Source organism: Neopelma chrysocephalum, unplaced genomic scaffold (assembly GCF_003984885.1).
Source record: "Neopelma chrysocephalum unplaced genomic scaffold, ASM398488v2 Primary Assembly neopelma1_180, whole genome shotgun sequence".
NCBI lineage: Eukaryota > Metazoa > Chordata > Aves > Passeriformes > Pipridae > Neopelma > Neopelma chrysocephalum.
In genome coordinates, this window is record NW_020897842.1 from 574,718 (window position 1) to 588,202 (window position 13,485).

At 47.6% G+C, this 13,485-nt stretch overlaps 2 protein-coding genes across 5 annotated transcripts in view; one reads left to right on the forward strand and one right to left on the reverse strand.

The window, feature by feature from the left end:
• Nucleotides 1-553: 553 nt before the first annotated feature.
• On the forward strand, nt 554-11,271 carry MMP23B (matrix metallopeptidase 23B). The gene is made up of 8 exons (XM_027702102.1): nt 554-786; nt 4,005-4,150; nt 5,424-5,563; nt 6,892-7,059; nt 7,683-7,847; nt 8,047-8,157; nt 9,022-9,148; nt 9,797-11,271. The coding sequence occupies exons 1-8, from the start codon at nt 616-618 to the stop codon at nt 9,969-9,971; spliced, it is 1,203 nt and encodes a 400-aa protein (XP_027557903.1). The 5' UTR covers nt 554-615; the 3' UTR covers nt 9,972-11,271.
• Nucleotides 11,272-11,560: 289 nt separating this feature from the next.
• Nucleotides 11,561-13,485, reverse strand: part of LOC113976681 (cyclin-dependent kinase 11B) — a 13,816-nt gene continuing 11,891 nt past the window's right edge. For all 4 annotated transcript variants that reach the window (XM_027702096.1, XM_027702094.1, XM_027702095.1 and 1 more), the window contains exons 19-20: nt 13,031-13,220; nt 11,561-12,145 (exon numbers count right to left, since the gene is read on the reverse strand). In XM_027702096.1, the coding sequence (XP_027557897.1) occupies nt 12,053-12,145; nt 13,031-13,220 (283 nt within the window). In that variant the 3' untranslated portion in view covers nt 11,561-12,052. The remainder of the gene's footprint in view (nt 12,146-13,030; nt 13,221-13,485) is intronic.

The window sequence follows — 13,485 nt, forward strand, 5'->3', positions numbered from 1 at the left end:
GAGCTGATGTTTACTTTTCTGTGAGTTTGTAAACTCCCCGAGCAGTTTCCCAAGCAGAGAAAGCCCTGCCTGCTCTCGCTGCATCTCGTTTTTTCCCTCTCCTCCTGAAGACAAGCCCTTGACAAATGACAGCTCTCCAGCGTTCAGCATCCCTAATGAAACATTCCAAGGGCATGATGCTGGCTGCTGGATTCCCTGTGCTGCCCCCTCCCCCAATTCTTTCATTACATAAAGCTGACAACTGCAGATTTGTCCCCTGTTGATTACACAGTTAAAGAAAGGAGTTCATGTCCACCCCAGCTTGTTTCACTTTGCTGCTGTTCCTCCGCCAGCCCAACTTTCAGCTGCAGTAACATGATCCCACTTGGCAGAGCCTGAGAGAATCTCTGGCACATTGGGAAGAGGCTTAATGTAAAGTCTACTTCTCTTTTTTTTTCTTTTTAATTTTTTGAGAGCTTTTTTGAAGCTCTGGTGGTTCTGCACAGCTTTGGCAGGAGCTGCAACGGGCTCCTCACAGATGCTCCAAATGTGAGCGCGAGGATTAACGGATGAGCTCAGTGCAGGGGATGTCTTAGTGCCTGTCCCATCTCCCTCCAAAAACTATTAAAGAGAGACATGGATCAAGCAGAAGAACTTTGTGCAGACAGGAGGAAAGGCTTCCCCTCACTGGACAAAAAAAAGAGCGGTGGCTGGAGAACCGTGGTGGGATTTTTGTGCCTGTTCCCTGTGGTGGCTCTGCTGGCGGTTGTGGAATATCCAGCTGGAGCTGCAGTTCAGGAAAGCCAGGTAGGAGAAGGGATCTAATTCTCAAATGCCTGGAAGGGGTGTGGGGTGTCAAATACCTGTATATTCTGTTTAGAAGGTGGATGCATTCAGGAAGAAATCTGAATAGAGAGATATCCGATCTAAAGAGAGAAATATCTTTCAAGGCAACAAGTTGTGTTTAGGGCTGGTTGAGTCCCTTTTGGCAAAGGATCCCTAAAGCTGAGGGTGCTTCCCAGTGGAGTCAGATTATCAGAGGTGTGTGTGCAGTCTGGGGCAACCAAACAGTGGAGGCACAAAGGATTTGGGTTCTTTTCCCCCCGAGCTTTGGCTGTTCCTGTGAATCCTCTGCTCTCCCAGCCTGGGATGATGTGGCATTGCACGTCCTGGGATTTCTGGAGCAGCTGAGCTTTCCTAGGAACTCAGGGCTTGTGTAGGACCTAAACTGGGTCCTACAGAACTCTTGGCTGGTATTGACTCCCTTTCAAGATCCATCCATTATCAAGACGAGCTGGGACAGTCTGAATCCAGGGGGAACTCTGGCAAGGCTCTGGGACTTTCAGGAGCTGATCTTTATTTTTGCTTTTAGCTTAAATTTAGCTTTTAAATTTATATTTTTAAAAAAAAATCTTTTAGTGCATCTTCTCCTGGTTTTTTTTTTGTGTTTATGAAGCTCTTGGCACTGGCCCCCCTTGTTTGCATCACATGCTCAAGGCTGTTATTAATTGGTCCTGATTCAGAGTTATGTTATTGTGTGGTTTGAGAGGGGAACTGCGTGGCCAGGAGGGAGAAGGGAATTAATTACAGTTGTTACAGCTCAGTGAAGTAACTTACTGGAGGTCTGACTGCAGGGGGGAATAATGCAGAGCAGGGATGTTGGCCAGTGTCTGCCTTTATATTTATATATATATCATACATATATTTGAGATTATATATATATAATTTCAACAACTATGTATGTTGTTGAGAGGGAGAACCGAACACCTGCCCTTCTAGTACCTCCCAGGCATTTGGGAGTTTTTGAGACCTTAACCCACAGCTGAATGAGTTTCTTCCTGGGAGTGTCTGACCTCTTCAGTTCTTTGTATTCCCAAAGTCTTGGATCTCTGGCATCTGGACAGATCCTTTGGTGGAAGTTATATTGTGAATTTTTAACGAGGCCACTCCATTTCTGTCAGAGCCCCACATCTGAGCTGCACTTTGGGTGGTTCCCCACCCTTCCCCAATTTGTTCTGCAAGGCTTTTCTTTATTAAAAGCATCTTGTTGCACCAGTGGTGAATAGAACTGAACCTAAAGGAGAACAGAGACTGGGCAGAAGGTTTGAGCAAGAGAACTCAGCCTCTGCACCTCTCTTGGTCCAGTGGGTCACATTCATGTCTCAGGGGTTGATGCTGGGCCAGGGTCACCCTCAGTTTGGTCTGGATTTTGAGGAGAAGTTCACTAGTGACACATTATTTTAATTGTTTCCCTTTGCCTGTTCAGCACTAATGAATGGCCTGAGGGTTTTGAGCGCAATGGCTGTAGAAAAGACAATCATTTTTCTCCCTTGGGGCTGCAGGAGGGATCAAGTTCAGTGTTCTGGCTTTGCTCAGGAGCAGGAGCATCAAGCACAGGGACAGAGAGCTGCTCACCCCAGTGTGAGTTAACAAATCTCCTGAGCTGGAGTCCAGAGACTGACAGGATTCCCAGTAATCCTGGGCTCTTCCTGACTGATGCCAGATTACATTAATAATGTAATCAACCCCAATACTGGCACGGGATTGCAGGGAAAACAACAAAGACAGAAAGGATTTGCATAATTCTCCACTACTTGAAAGAACTGCAAAAAAATAAAAGGGGAAGATAACTTATTATCCTGTAATTATAAGCTAATCTTCTCCAGGCTTCTCTTGCAGCTCCAACAGATCCTCCACCTTGTCTGTGTTGCTCAAAAGGATGCAAGATTTTCCTTCCATATGGAGGGAAAATGGAATTCTCAGAGTAGAATCAGAGGTAAAAGCCACTGGAGGTGAAGGGAGAGGGACAACAGCCACTGCACCCACATCACCTGTGCCTGGGGAGGAAGGGGCAGGGCCTTGAGCTGAGTGACCCCAAACCTGTGATCCAACCCCCTGCCAAAGGCTTTCAGCTCAGAGGGCAGTGCTGGCTCCCACCTCTGTCTCACAGGGGTGTCCCTCGAGTTCCTTGTGGGCAAAGATCGTGCTGGGCTCCGATGGTGATTCAGAGCCAGGGCTGAGCTGGAGAAAAGGCTGAAAACTGTCCTTCTGGGAAAGAAAGAGGCTGAGATTAAATCAGGGTGGAGGGAAGAGTGGCAGTGAGATGTGAGAAAAGAGGCTGGTTTGCTGTTAGGATGGAATCCCTCGGGTGGTGAGTGCTGGTGCTCCAGGCACATCTGGCAGCCGTCGCTTCAGGGCTCTTGTCCTCCCCTGCCACTGCCTCGCTGTGACACCAGGGACGTGCTGCTTTGGCTCTCAGAGCCTCGGTTCTTCCATCAGGAAAATGAGGACAGCTCTTGTTTCCTGTGGAATGTGCTGTGAGGCTGAACAGACTCGAGCTGGTGCAGCTTTTGTACCACAGCCGCCGTACCTGTCACTTGGGAAGTGTCCTGGTGCCTCTGGAGCAGAGATGGCTCACAGATATTCAGTGTCTTAGTCCTGGAAAGGGGAGACAGAGCAGGAAGCCATCCAGAAAACCGTGTTGGGTCCCATTCTTTTACCTCCACTGCTCAGGATGAAAAGGCTTTTCTAATTGGAGTCAGACGTGTCACTAAATTTGATGTCTTTTACTGTTCGATGGTTTAAATCCTCTCCAGGGTTTCCAGGGCTGCTGTTTACTTTGAAGGCATTTCAGATCCACAGCACAGCTCTTATAAAGAGCTCTCTGCACAAAGAGCTGCCTGTTTTAGTCATTTTTCCAGCTTTACATTTCTTCTGTGGCGAGGCTGGAGAGCAACAGGAAAGCGAAAAGGAAATGAAAACTTTCCAGGCAGAGCTGCAGCACTTGCCATGGCCAGAAGCCTCCTGAAGGCTCCATCTGTGCCACACTCCAAGAGGAGAGTGGCTGCAGTGCCCTGGGGTGGGATGGGGCAGCCAGACAGGACCATCTTGTCTCCTGGACACCCCCCAGGCAGCTCCAGTTGTGCTCCCCAGCCTGCAGACGTCCTGTACTGGTCGTTTTTATTGCTCACTGTTCAGCCCTGGGGTGTCTCCCATCCCTTCCAACCTGCTGCTTTGTCTTTAAGGAAGATGCCACATCCCCTGGCCTGTGTGGAGAGGGTTCCTCAGCTTTGCAAAGCCCGGCTTTCCCTCCTCGTCCTCCAGTGCGGAGAAAACGCTACACGATCACCCCGGGGCACTTGAGATGGGACCACTTCAACCTGACCTACAAGTAAGAGGGATCCTGGGGCCTGAGTTCTTCCTGCCACGGGTTTGGATGTTGCCCATGTGGTTATTGCTCAGCCCTGTGCAGGGAGAGCTGCTAAAGCCACTCTGAAATAGGAGTAATCCTACAAATGCTGCACCTCTCACTTCAGTGAAACCCTTCAGGACAGATTCAGGCTTCCTGAGCAGGGACCTCCCTCAGAAGGTGGTGACTGGAGGACTAACTCTGTCATGCTGATGTTTTTAACAGTTCTGTTTGAACCTAAACCATCCCTGAGGGAAATCCCTGTTGGGAGTTTCTGTAATTTCTAGAGATCTCTGATTTCAGGAGGACAGAGCTCTTGGTGCTTTCAGGAATCTCTCTCCCTGTTGTCTTTGGGAAAGGATTTCAGCTCTTGGATTATTAATAAACAACAAAAAGCCCTTGACAATCCTGGGGTGAGGGAATGCTCTGCTCTTTCACAGGAGCATCCCAAACAGGCTCAGCCTCACCAGAGCCTTAATTGTCCAGGTTTCCCCTCGTTAACAGCCTGGCTTGATACAAAACCTTCTGCTCCCTTTAGGATGTGCTGGGACGAAGGGAGAACATAATCAGCATAGCTAAAAAACAACCAGAGGGGATAGAGAATTTACCCAGCTTTTCCCCATTGAGGCAATTCCCTGAATGCAGATCTTCCATAGGCCAAGGTAAGTTTCCAGGAGCCATCTGTGCATTCCCATGGTACAAACAGGGCCTGCACCAGGAGTTTTCCCCCAGCTCACCCCGTAGCCTGACCAAAAACTTCCCTTGAATCTCTCTCCCATGTGATTTAGAGCTTTTTTCCAAAGGAAAGAACTTGTTTTCCTATCAAGTCTTTGATATTCTTTGGTACTCTCTTTCAGAAGTTCTGCCTGGGAGTATTTTACACCCTTGTTCACATCCATTGTAGCCCAAGTGTCAGGAGCAGGAGTTCCCTGCTGCTGGAACGCAGTCATTTCCTCTTCCAGCAACCCTGGCACGGCAGACTGGGAGACACCAGGATAAAAATAGTTATCTGAGGGAACCTTGTCTTAAGTGCTGTGCTTGAGAGGAGGAGCAAAAGCTGTAGTGATTGTAGAGAACACCAGCTCTTTATTCATCCCCGTGGGGGTTCATTAAACGTCGGTAACATCCAGTTCAGGCGACTCCCGATTTGAACCTGTTGGAGTGAACAGAAATCCTTGTCTGTCTGACAGCAGCCTCCAGCTGGTGTTTGAGGAGGGGGAGGGCATTTTCCTGACGCTGTCATGTGTCCCTGCAGGATCCTGTCCTTCCCAAGGAACCTGCTGAGCGCCAGGGACACGCGCCGGGGGCTGGCGGCCGCGTTCCGCATGTGGAGTGAGGTGTCCCCGTTCAGCTTCAGGGAGGTTCCCCGGCACCTCCCCAGCGACCTCAAGATCGGTGAGTCCCCTCAAAACCCCTGGAGGGATCCAGGGATTAACTCCACGACTTCCAGGGTGTAAAGCAGGGCGTGGGAGGCAGGAGATGTTCCTCCTGTGCCGTGCGGGCTCGGCCTCTTGGAAGAGGGTTGGAGCGTCCTTTAATCAGGCAGAGAAACTGCTTTTAGCTTTTATTACTTATTATCTTCAGAGAAGCTACTTTTAGCTTGTATTACTTATTATTTTAACTTTTATTGCTTATTAATTTTGATTGATTTTTTATTAAAATTCCTTGTTAATATTTAGGAAATATTAATATAATGATTAATGTTTTCTGTGAATCTTGCGGTCAGGAAGCTTCAGGGATTTGCCAAGAATTAACAGATTCTGCCACTGGGACAGATGGGGAAATCCATAGATTCCTGTCCCAGAAATGCAGAAATCCCCAGATTCGTATTCCAGAAATGGGGACATCCAGAGATTCCTATTCCACAAATGGGGAATTTTACAGATGAATAAGAATCTGTAGATTCTTATCCTGCAGATTGGGAATCTGAATGTTGGAAGGTGAAGTCAGGGTCACACAGAGCCAGAGCAGGAGACGGATTCCAGTTGTTCCTGGGTTTAGTCTCCCTTTTGTTGATCCCACTGTCTTGGCTCCCTCCCCTCCCTCCTGCCCCTCTCTTGCTCTGCAGTTGCTCTGGAGTTCCTGGGGCCTGGAAAAACGTCAGTGCTGAAGCTTTTTCTGCTCAGCCTCAACCCCAGATGTAAATCCTTCCTGGGATTTATGGTCTGTGTGAAATCCTGATTTCCTGTGCCTGTGGCAGCAGGACTGAGACAACCAGCAGACTCCCCATTGTTTCGCAACTCGCTCTGGTGCTGCAGGACCCTGCTCAGAGCACAGGATGTGCTTCCAGGGGTCTGTCCTGCTCCCTGTGAGCTCCAGGTCCCCAGTTCCAGGATGCAGGATGCACTGTGATCCTGCTGTGGTGCTGACAAGGAGATGGGGAGCAGCTCTCACTGTAACTCTGTCCCTGCTTATTGACATTTCAAATAGAACAGTTCCATCCCGGGGTTATCAGTTCAGCTTCTCTCTTAAAAGAATAATTTCCACGTGATGTTGCAAGACAAGCTCAGCATTCCCTGCTGGGAAGTAAACTTATTTGTGTCCATTGGGAACAGCTCTAAATCCAGGGGCAGCACGTGGCCATCAGTTGCTTTTCATTTGTCTTTGCTTTCGTGGCTCCGGAGGTGGGAAAACACGTGGGATCCCATCAGAGACCTTTTTAGTGACTCAGGAGTTCACTGACCCTGCCAGATCCACTCAATCTGCTGCTTTTTTTCCCCCAGGCTTCTACTCCATCAACCACACGGACTGTCTGGAGTCCCTCACCCACCACTGCTTCGATGGCACCACGGGGGAACTGGCCCACGCCTTCTTCCCACCCCATGGGGAAATCCACTTCGATGACCACGAGTATTGGATCCTGGGGAACACCAGGTTCAGCTGGAAGAAAGGTAACAGGGAATGCCTGGGATTTAGCTTTCAGTCTGGGATTTACCTGGTGTGGGAAAGAGACAACAGAGCCAGCTGTGGTTTTGTGGGGGTTTGGAAGCTGCTCCTCTGCCCCGTGACTCAGCTGGGCCAAGGGACCCTGTGGGGTGGGAGGGCTGTTTCTGGCTGAATTATTCCATGGAATTATCCCATAGTTCAGTCATAGCCTTCAGTTAAAATCCACCCCTGCTTGGATGCAGGGTTCAGGATGCTGCCAAGAGGCTTGAGTTTGTCCCGTGGGCTGAGGGGGATGCAGAGCTCAGTGGAGGCCCTTTCAGACTGGAATATTCCTGCTAAAACCCCCAGTTCCAGTTCCAGCCCAGGGCTGTGGGAACCTGACAAGAGTGAGTGTTGCACAGGGAATGGCCTTCAAACATTGCTCCTTTGGAGTCTGGCACTGCTCTCTGTCCTGCTGCTGGAAATTAGGAGCATGTGGAAATAATTGGCTTTATTTGGACCCAGCAAAGAAGATGAAACTGGGGCAACCTTTGACAGGACCGTTCTAGTGCTCAACTATTTCCTCTGGTTTTAGGATTAGCAAATACACTTCACCACACAATTCCAGCTGGTTTTCCCTTCCTTCCAGGTGTTTGGCTGACAGACCTGGTCCATGTAGCAGCTCATGAAATAGGCCACGCCTTGGGCCTGATGCACTCTCTGAACCCCAACGCCCTCATGCACATCAACGCCACCCTGACTGGGAAAAAGACCATCTCCCAGGATGAGGTGTGGGGAATCCACAGGCTTTATGGTGAGGAACCAGGGCTCTGGATCCTGCGGAGCTCTCGTGGTGTCAGATCCCAGCTCCGTTTGTGCTCCTCCTTTAGATTCTTCCCTGTCCCAGCTCCCCCATTTCCACTGGGGATCTGATTAAGTGAAGTGTCGATTTGTTTCTCAGAAGGAACTCCCTCCCCCAGCCCCTCTGATGCCCGTTTCTCCTCCTGTTTCAGGCTGCAAAGACAGATTATTTATGTGCCCAGCATGGGCAAAAAAAGGCTTCTGTGAGAAGCGCAGGAAGCTGATGAAGAAGCACTGCCCATCCACCTGTGACTTCTGCTACGGTATCCAAGGTTTCTTCTGGGATTTGGGGAGGGGTTTTGCACAGAGGGAGGAGGTAAAAGCTATTTAGGGGTAGGAAGGATCTTAATTTCACGCTAGAGATCAGTGGCTGTAAGTGATGCAGCTCCAAGCAGCGCAGCAGAGATGGGGTCTCAGGTATTTAAGGTGAAGGCCTGGAATTAGGGGGCAGCTTTTATGTTTAAACATTCGTGGAGTGGAACATTTAACTGTATCTAGTTTAACTGAACCAGTGACAGGGGATAAATATCACAGGCAGGGAGAGGGAAGGGCTGCAGGGCAGTTCCTGAGGCAGGGAGGGGACAGAAACAGGACAAGGGGCATCTCAAGCACAGCTGGACTTGAGCTGCTCCCAGAAAAGGAGATAAAGGATGTTAATCCTGATCCAGTCTCTCAGTTTTACAGATCCAGATAAGGGACTAATGCAGGATCAGGGCAAGTTGCTGCAGCTGTGGAATTAACTTCAGACAAATAACTGGCCTTAAGATGTACCGTGGAACTGGTACCTCTTTCTCCAGCACAGCACTGGGGTTTTTTTAGGCCAGATTAATGCAGAGATGCAGTCAGACAATTACAATCACTTTGGGAACTGTTCATATCCTCTTCCATAGCTGTGGACTGTTTGATTTTTATCCATCTCAGTTTACACCCCACAAAGTAAGTTTTTATCTTTGCACATGAATCCTGTTACGTGTCCGTCCAAGACTCGCTCGTTTTTAAATTCGTACTTTCAATGCTCCTTAAATGACAACCTAATTCTGTGCAAGTGTTTTGGAACGACCAAACTTGCTGCTGAGAGCTGCTCACTAACTGTTGCCACTTCCCTCTCTCCTCCCTGGGGGGGACAGAATTCCCATTTCCAACGGTGCCCCCGACTCTGCCCCCGCCAAGGACCAAGACCAAGATGGTTTCTGAGGGCAGGAACGTCACCTTCCGCTGCGGGCAGAAGATCATCCATAAAAAAGGCAAAGTCTAGTAAGTGCTCCATCCCTCCTTCCATCCTTGGGAGCCCCTGCAGCTTGCACAGGGAAAGGATGAGGGAGGATGGGAAAGCTGAGTGACTGGGAATGGAGTTTATAATCTGGAAGGTGTCACTGGCTCCTTCCAGGGTAGGAAGAGGGGTGGGAAGGGAGAGTGATTGATCAGAACGTTGCAGAGCTTTTCTTTAGCCTGAAAGCAGAGCTCTCAGAAACCATCAGGAGGTCAAAAAAAAGGATAAAATCCAATTCTCATACAGAGCACAAAGCTAATTCCTACAATGAAGCTGAACTCCCTGACCCATATTCTGAAAAAAAAGAAAAAACAGTCTTAAATTTACCCTTTTAGTTCATAGTTATTTAGCTGTTACTAAAATACAAACATGTTATTTAAAGCTGAGAGATTGGTTTAGACTGAGGACCCAAATTCCCATTAACTTTTCCCATTAACTTTTAGTGAGATTCAGGCTTGAGAATTACTCAGGATTGTGCCCTTTTACACCTGAAATACAGAGTAAAACTCAACTGTGTTTTCCTAAAGTCTGCTCTGCACTTAAAAATTTATTAGGAGAAAGAACAATTAACACACACATTGAACTCTGCTAGACATTTGTAGTTTTAATTTCTGTTGTTTTTCTTATGACAGCTGGTATAAAGATAAAGAGCTTCTGGAATACTCATATCCAGGTTATTTATCCTTAAATGAAGATCACATGAGCATCATTGCAAATGCAATTAATGAAGGAACTTACACTTGTATAGTGAAGAAAAAAGAAAGGATCCTGACTACTTATTCCTGGAGAATCAGACTGAAGCACTGACAAGGCCCTGGAATGAGCTCCTTCAGTTCCTGTTAGTTCTGTTTCAAACTGTTTCTTTGGCATTTTTATATTTAATTTCCAGTAGTGCAACTGAACTTCTCCATCAGCTGCTTCCTCACCCTGGGCAAAAGAGACTCTGAGACTGGTTACTGGAATGTAAAACTCTTCCCAATTAGTTTTAATGACAAAGAATTTATCAAGTATGTGCTGTACAGAGAATTAAAAAAAACATTTTTTTTTAAAGAAAAGCATCAGATGGTGCAGTTGAACTGTGTGGATCCCTGGGAACTGCTGGAAAACAGGAGCAGAACTGCATCAGCCCCCGGGATGGCTCAGCTGGGCTGCACTGGAGGCAGACTGGGGAAGGAAAAAGGAGCAGTTTAATACTCTGGAAGTGTTTCTGCCCTGGTTTTGGATCCTGGTGCTCTGCAATAGAAGAAGTTCTACACAAGTCTAAGCCCCAGGATCCCTTTTTCTCCTCCTGCTCAGGAGGAGGGTGTGGGGCACAGCAGCCCTGTCTCACTCAACTCCTCAGTCCACCATGGGCAGGTCAAGTATCCCCAGAACATCTTTTCCCCCCAGATACCCTTCCCAGGGTTTGTATTTATTACTTTGATCCCAACAGGCCCCGAGTGCTCAGAGCTTGTCCCTCAGGTGTCCGAGCAAGGAGCAGACAAGGTGATTTCCATCCCTATCTTCCCCCAGGATGAGGGAGATGTGCCACATCCAGCTGGAAGAGAGCACGAGGAGTGGTTGGCAAAGCTGGAGCGCAGTGCAGGGAAACTGGGAAGGGAATAATTCCATGTCAGATACAAACTCTGCAGTCAGTCATGGTTTAATCCTTGAGTTCACACAGGCTCTGCTTCCGTGGACTTCTGCTTTTCAATGGGTTACTGAGCTCCCTCTCCGAGGAATCTTCTGGAATTGGGAATGTTTCAGTGCACAGAGCAGTGACAGAGCTGTTTCTCCTTTGGGAGGACAGGGCTCTGCATTCCTGCACAGGGAAAACAACCCAGCTGCTTCCAAACCTCACCCCAACTTCAGCACCTCCCCATTCCAGCTCCAAGGCCTTTACCCAGAAAAAACCTCTTCAAAATGTACTGGAAGGGATAGAATGTTTATGATTTCTGTTAATCCTGTTCCTGGCCTGGTGCCCAGTTCTGACTGCTTGAAAATTTGGTGTTTTCCAAACCTCCCTTGTTCCCAGAACAGAGCGAGCCCATTATAAATCAGGATCTGCAAGGGATGTGCTATTCCAACACAATTCCTCCTCTGGTCTTTCCTGAGAAAGGGCTGGAATGTGGCATTACACAATCACTACACAAGCTCTTCTTTTGATGGAGAAAGGGCATATTAAAAGAACTTCCGTGGAAAATAAAGTTTCAAGTCTCCATATTGCATCTTTTCTGATTTATAAAACAACAGAGGAACTTCTTTTGCACCACTGGAAATACATGGACAGAACAAAGCAAACAGTTTTCAGCTCAGCAGTGCACCCCAGGCTTCTTCTCTCGAGGGCAACAGGAAAGAAACCTCATAACTGGCACTTTTTTTTCTGCCCTAAATATATTCAGACACAAACAATTCCCTTAAAATAAAAAATAAATTCTATTTACTGTCACCAACATCCAACTTTGCTGCAGGTGAAGCAATGAAATCCTTCACACTGTTAAACAATTGAAAATGTATTTTAATTCTACAAATTTACAAGGAGAAAAAAAAAAACCAAACCAAAACAAACCCAACAAAACAAACAAACAAACAAAAAACTAAAAAGAAACCAGAAACTGTTCCAGGACTGTAGTTCAAGTTGTCCTTTGTCACAGTTTGTGATGATCCTGGGGTTTTCAGGTAACTCCAGTCCTCTAATGGAATGCAGCAGTTAATACTCCACGTGGATTTATAAAACGGAGCCTTGGAATCCGTGATAACATTTGAGTTTTTCACAGGGAAAAAAAAAAAAAACACATCTCGTCCCCCTGACATGAAGAACCAGAACTGGGGCACTCAAATCCACTCACATGAATGGTGCTTCTTTTTCTTTGTGGGCTTTTTTTCCCCCTCCCTCTTTCACGTTGAGTTTAAAACTTGAGGCTGAAGCCAGGTCCTGCAGCAGATGCTCCCTGGTTGGTGGTGGTCAGATGAAATCCTGTGTCTTTCAGATCATCATCACCCTGGGAAAAGCAAGCACAGGTCACTGATCAGTGGCTGGTTTTACCTCTCCAGCACAAAAATCTCAACAAAAAACAACAAAAAATAAAGTATCTCTAAAAGAGAAACAAACGTTTGCTGTTGTGGCATCACAGCTCAGGTTCTGTGCAGGGTTATTTGTAATCTTTAAACATTGCTAGTTCAAAAGTTGGCTTTGCTAAAGGCAGCTCGAGTGTTCCTGGTTCTTGCACCTGCTTTTGACTGCATGGGAAAGATAAAAAAACTGGGAACACACTGTATGAATAAGTGTAAACTGCACTTAGTGAGCATCTGATCTAACACACGCTGTGTTTGTGCCATGACAATTTTTATACCCTGAAAAATCAAGGCTAAATAACCTTTTCAGCTTCCTTAAACTGTTAAATTGGGCACAATATTGTACAGTGCCATTTCAACTCTGCTGAGACATGGAACTGGAATTAAGGCACCTGAGACTCTGAACATGCCAGACTTACATGGGCAGCACAGTCCCAAGGATACCCCAAAGGACAGACAAGAACATGAGCCTGGCCTTTTCTGAATTCCCCAAATACTGGAATAAATTTGGGATATTTCTACCCCTGAGACCTGTATAGCTCACCAGGCTGCAGACTTACTTCCCAAACAAATTTGAAGGCTTAGCTGGAAGTGTAAAACGAGGTACACTTTTAAAAGAGAGTGTTCTGCACCAGGATAAAACCAGGCCTGGTTGTGTCCTGAACACAGCAGTGACTGGATTTGCCCTTTGGGAGGGCACGGAGGGAAAGCTGGACTTTCAAAAGGCGAGTCCCAGGCTCCCACCCCACAAAAGCCTAAGGAGGCACTCCCAGCTCAGGCTCTGGAGCTGCCCCAGTGTTCCATGGGCTCACCAGCTGGCTGTAGCCCAGCCCTCCCTCGGGGGGCCGGGGGCTCGTGCCCCTCTTGACGCGCTGCTGCTCGCTCTTGGCCGGCCAGGTGGGGAACATGGAGGGGTCGATGGGCAGGGGGGTCTCCCGGAAGTACTCGTGCTTCAGCCCGTCCTCCGCCGTGATCCGCCGCGCTGGGTAGTACGTCAGGAAGCTGGGGAGAGGTGGGAAGGGATCTGAGCCCCAAAACTAGAAATTCGGCCAGAACACAACTGAGAGTTTAACAAAGAATCCTGGGACTGGGTTTAACAAAGAATCCTAGGACTGGGGATTGGGTTTAATTCTATTAACTTGGTATCATTCTATGACTGGGTATTGGGTACAGTTCCATTAATTGGTTATAATTCCATGACTGGGTATTGGGTTTAATTCTATTAATTTGGTATTATTCCATGACTGGGTATTGGGTTTAATTCTAT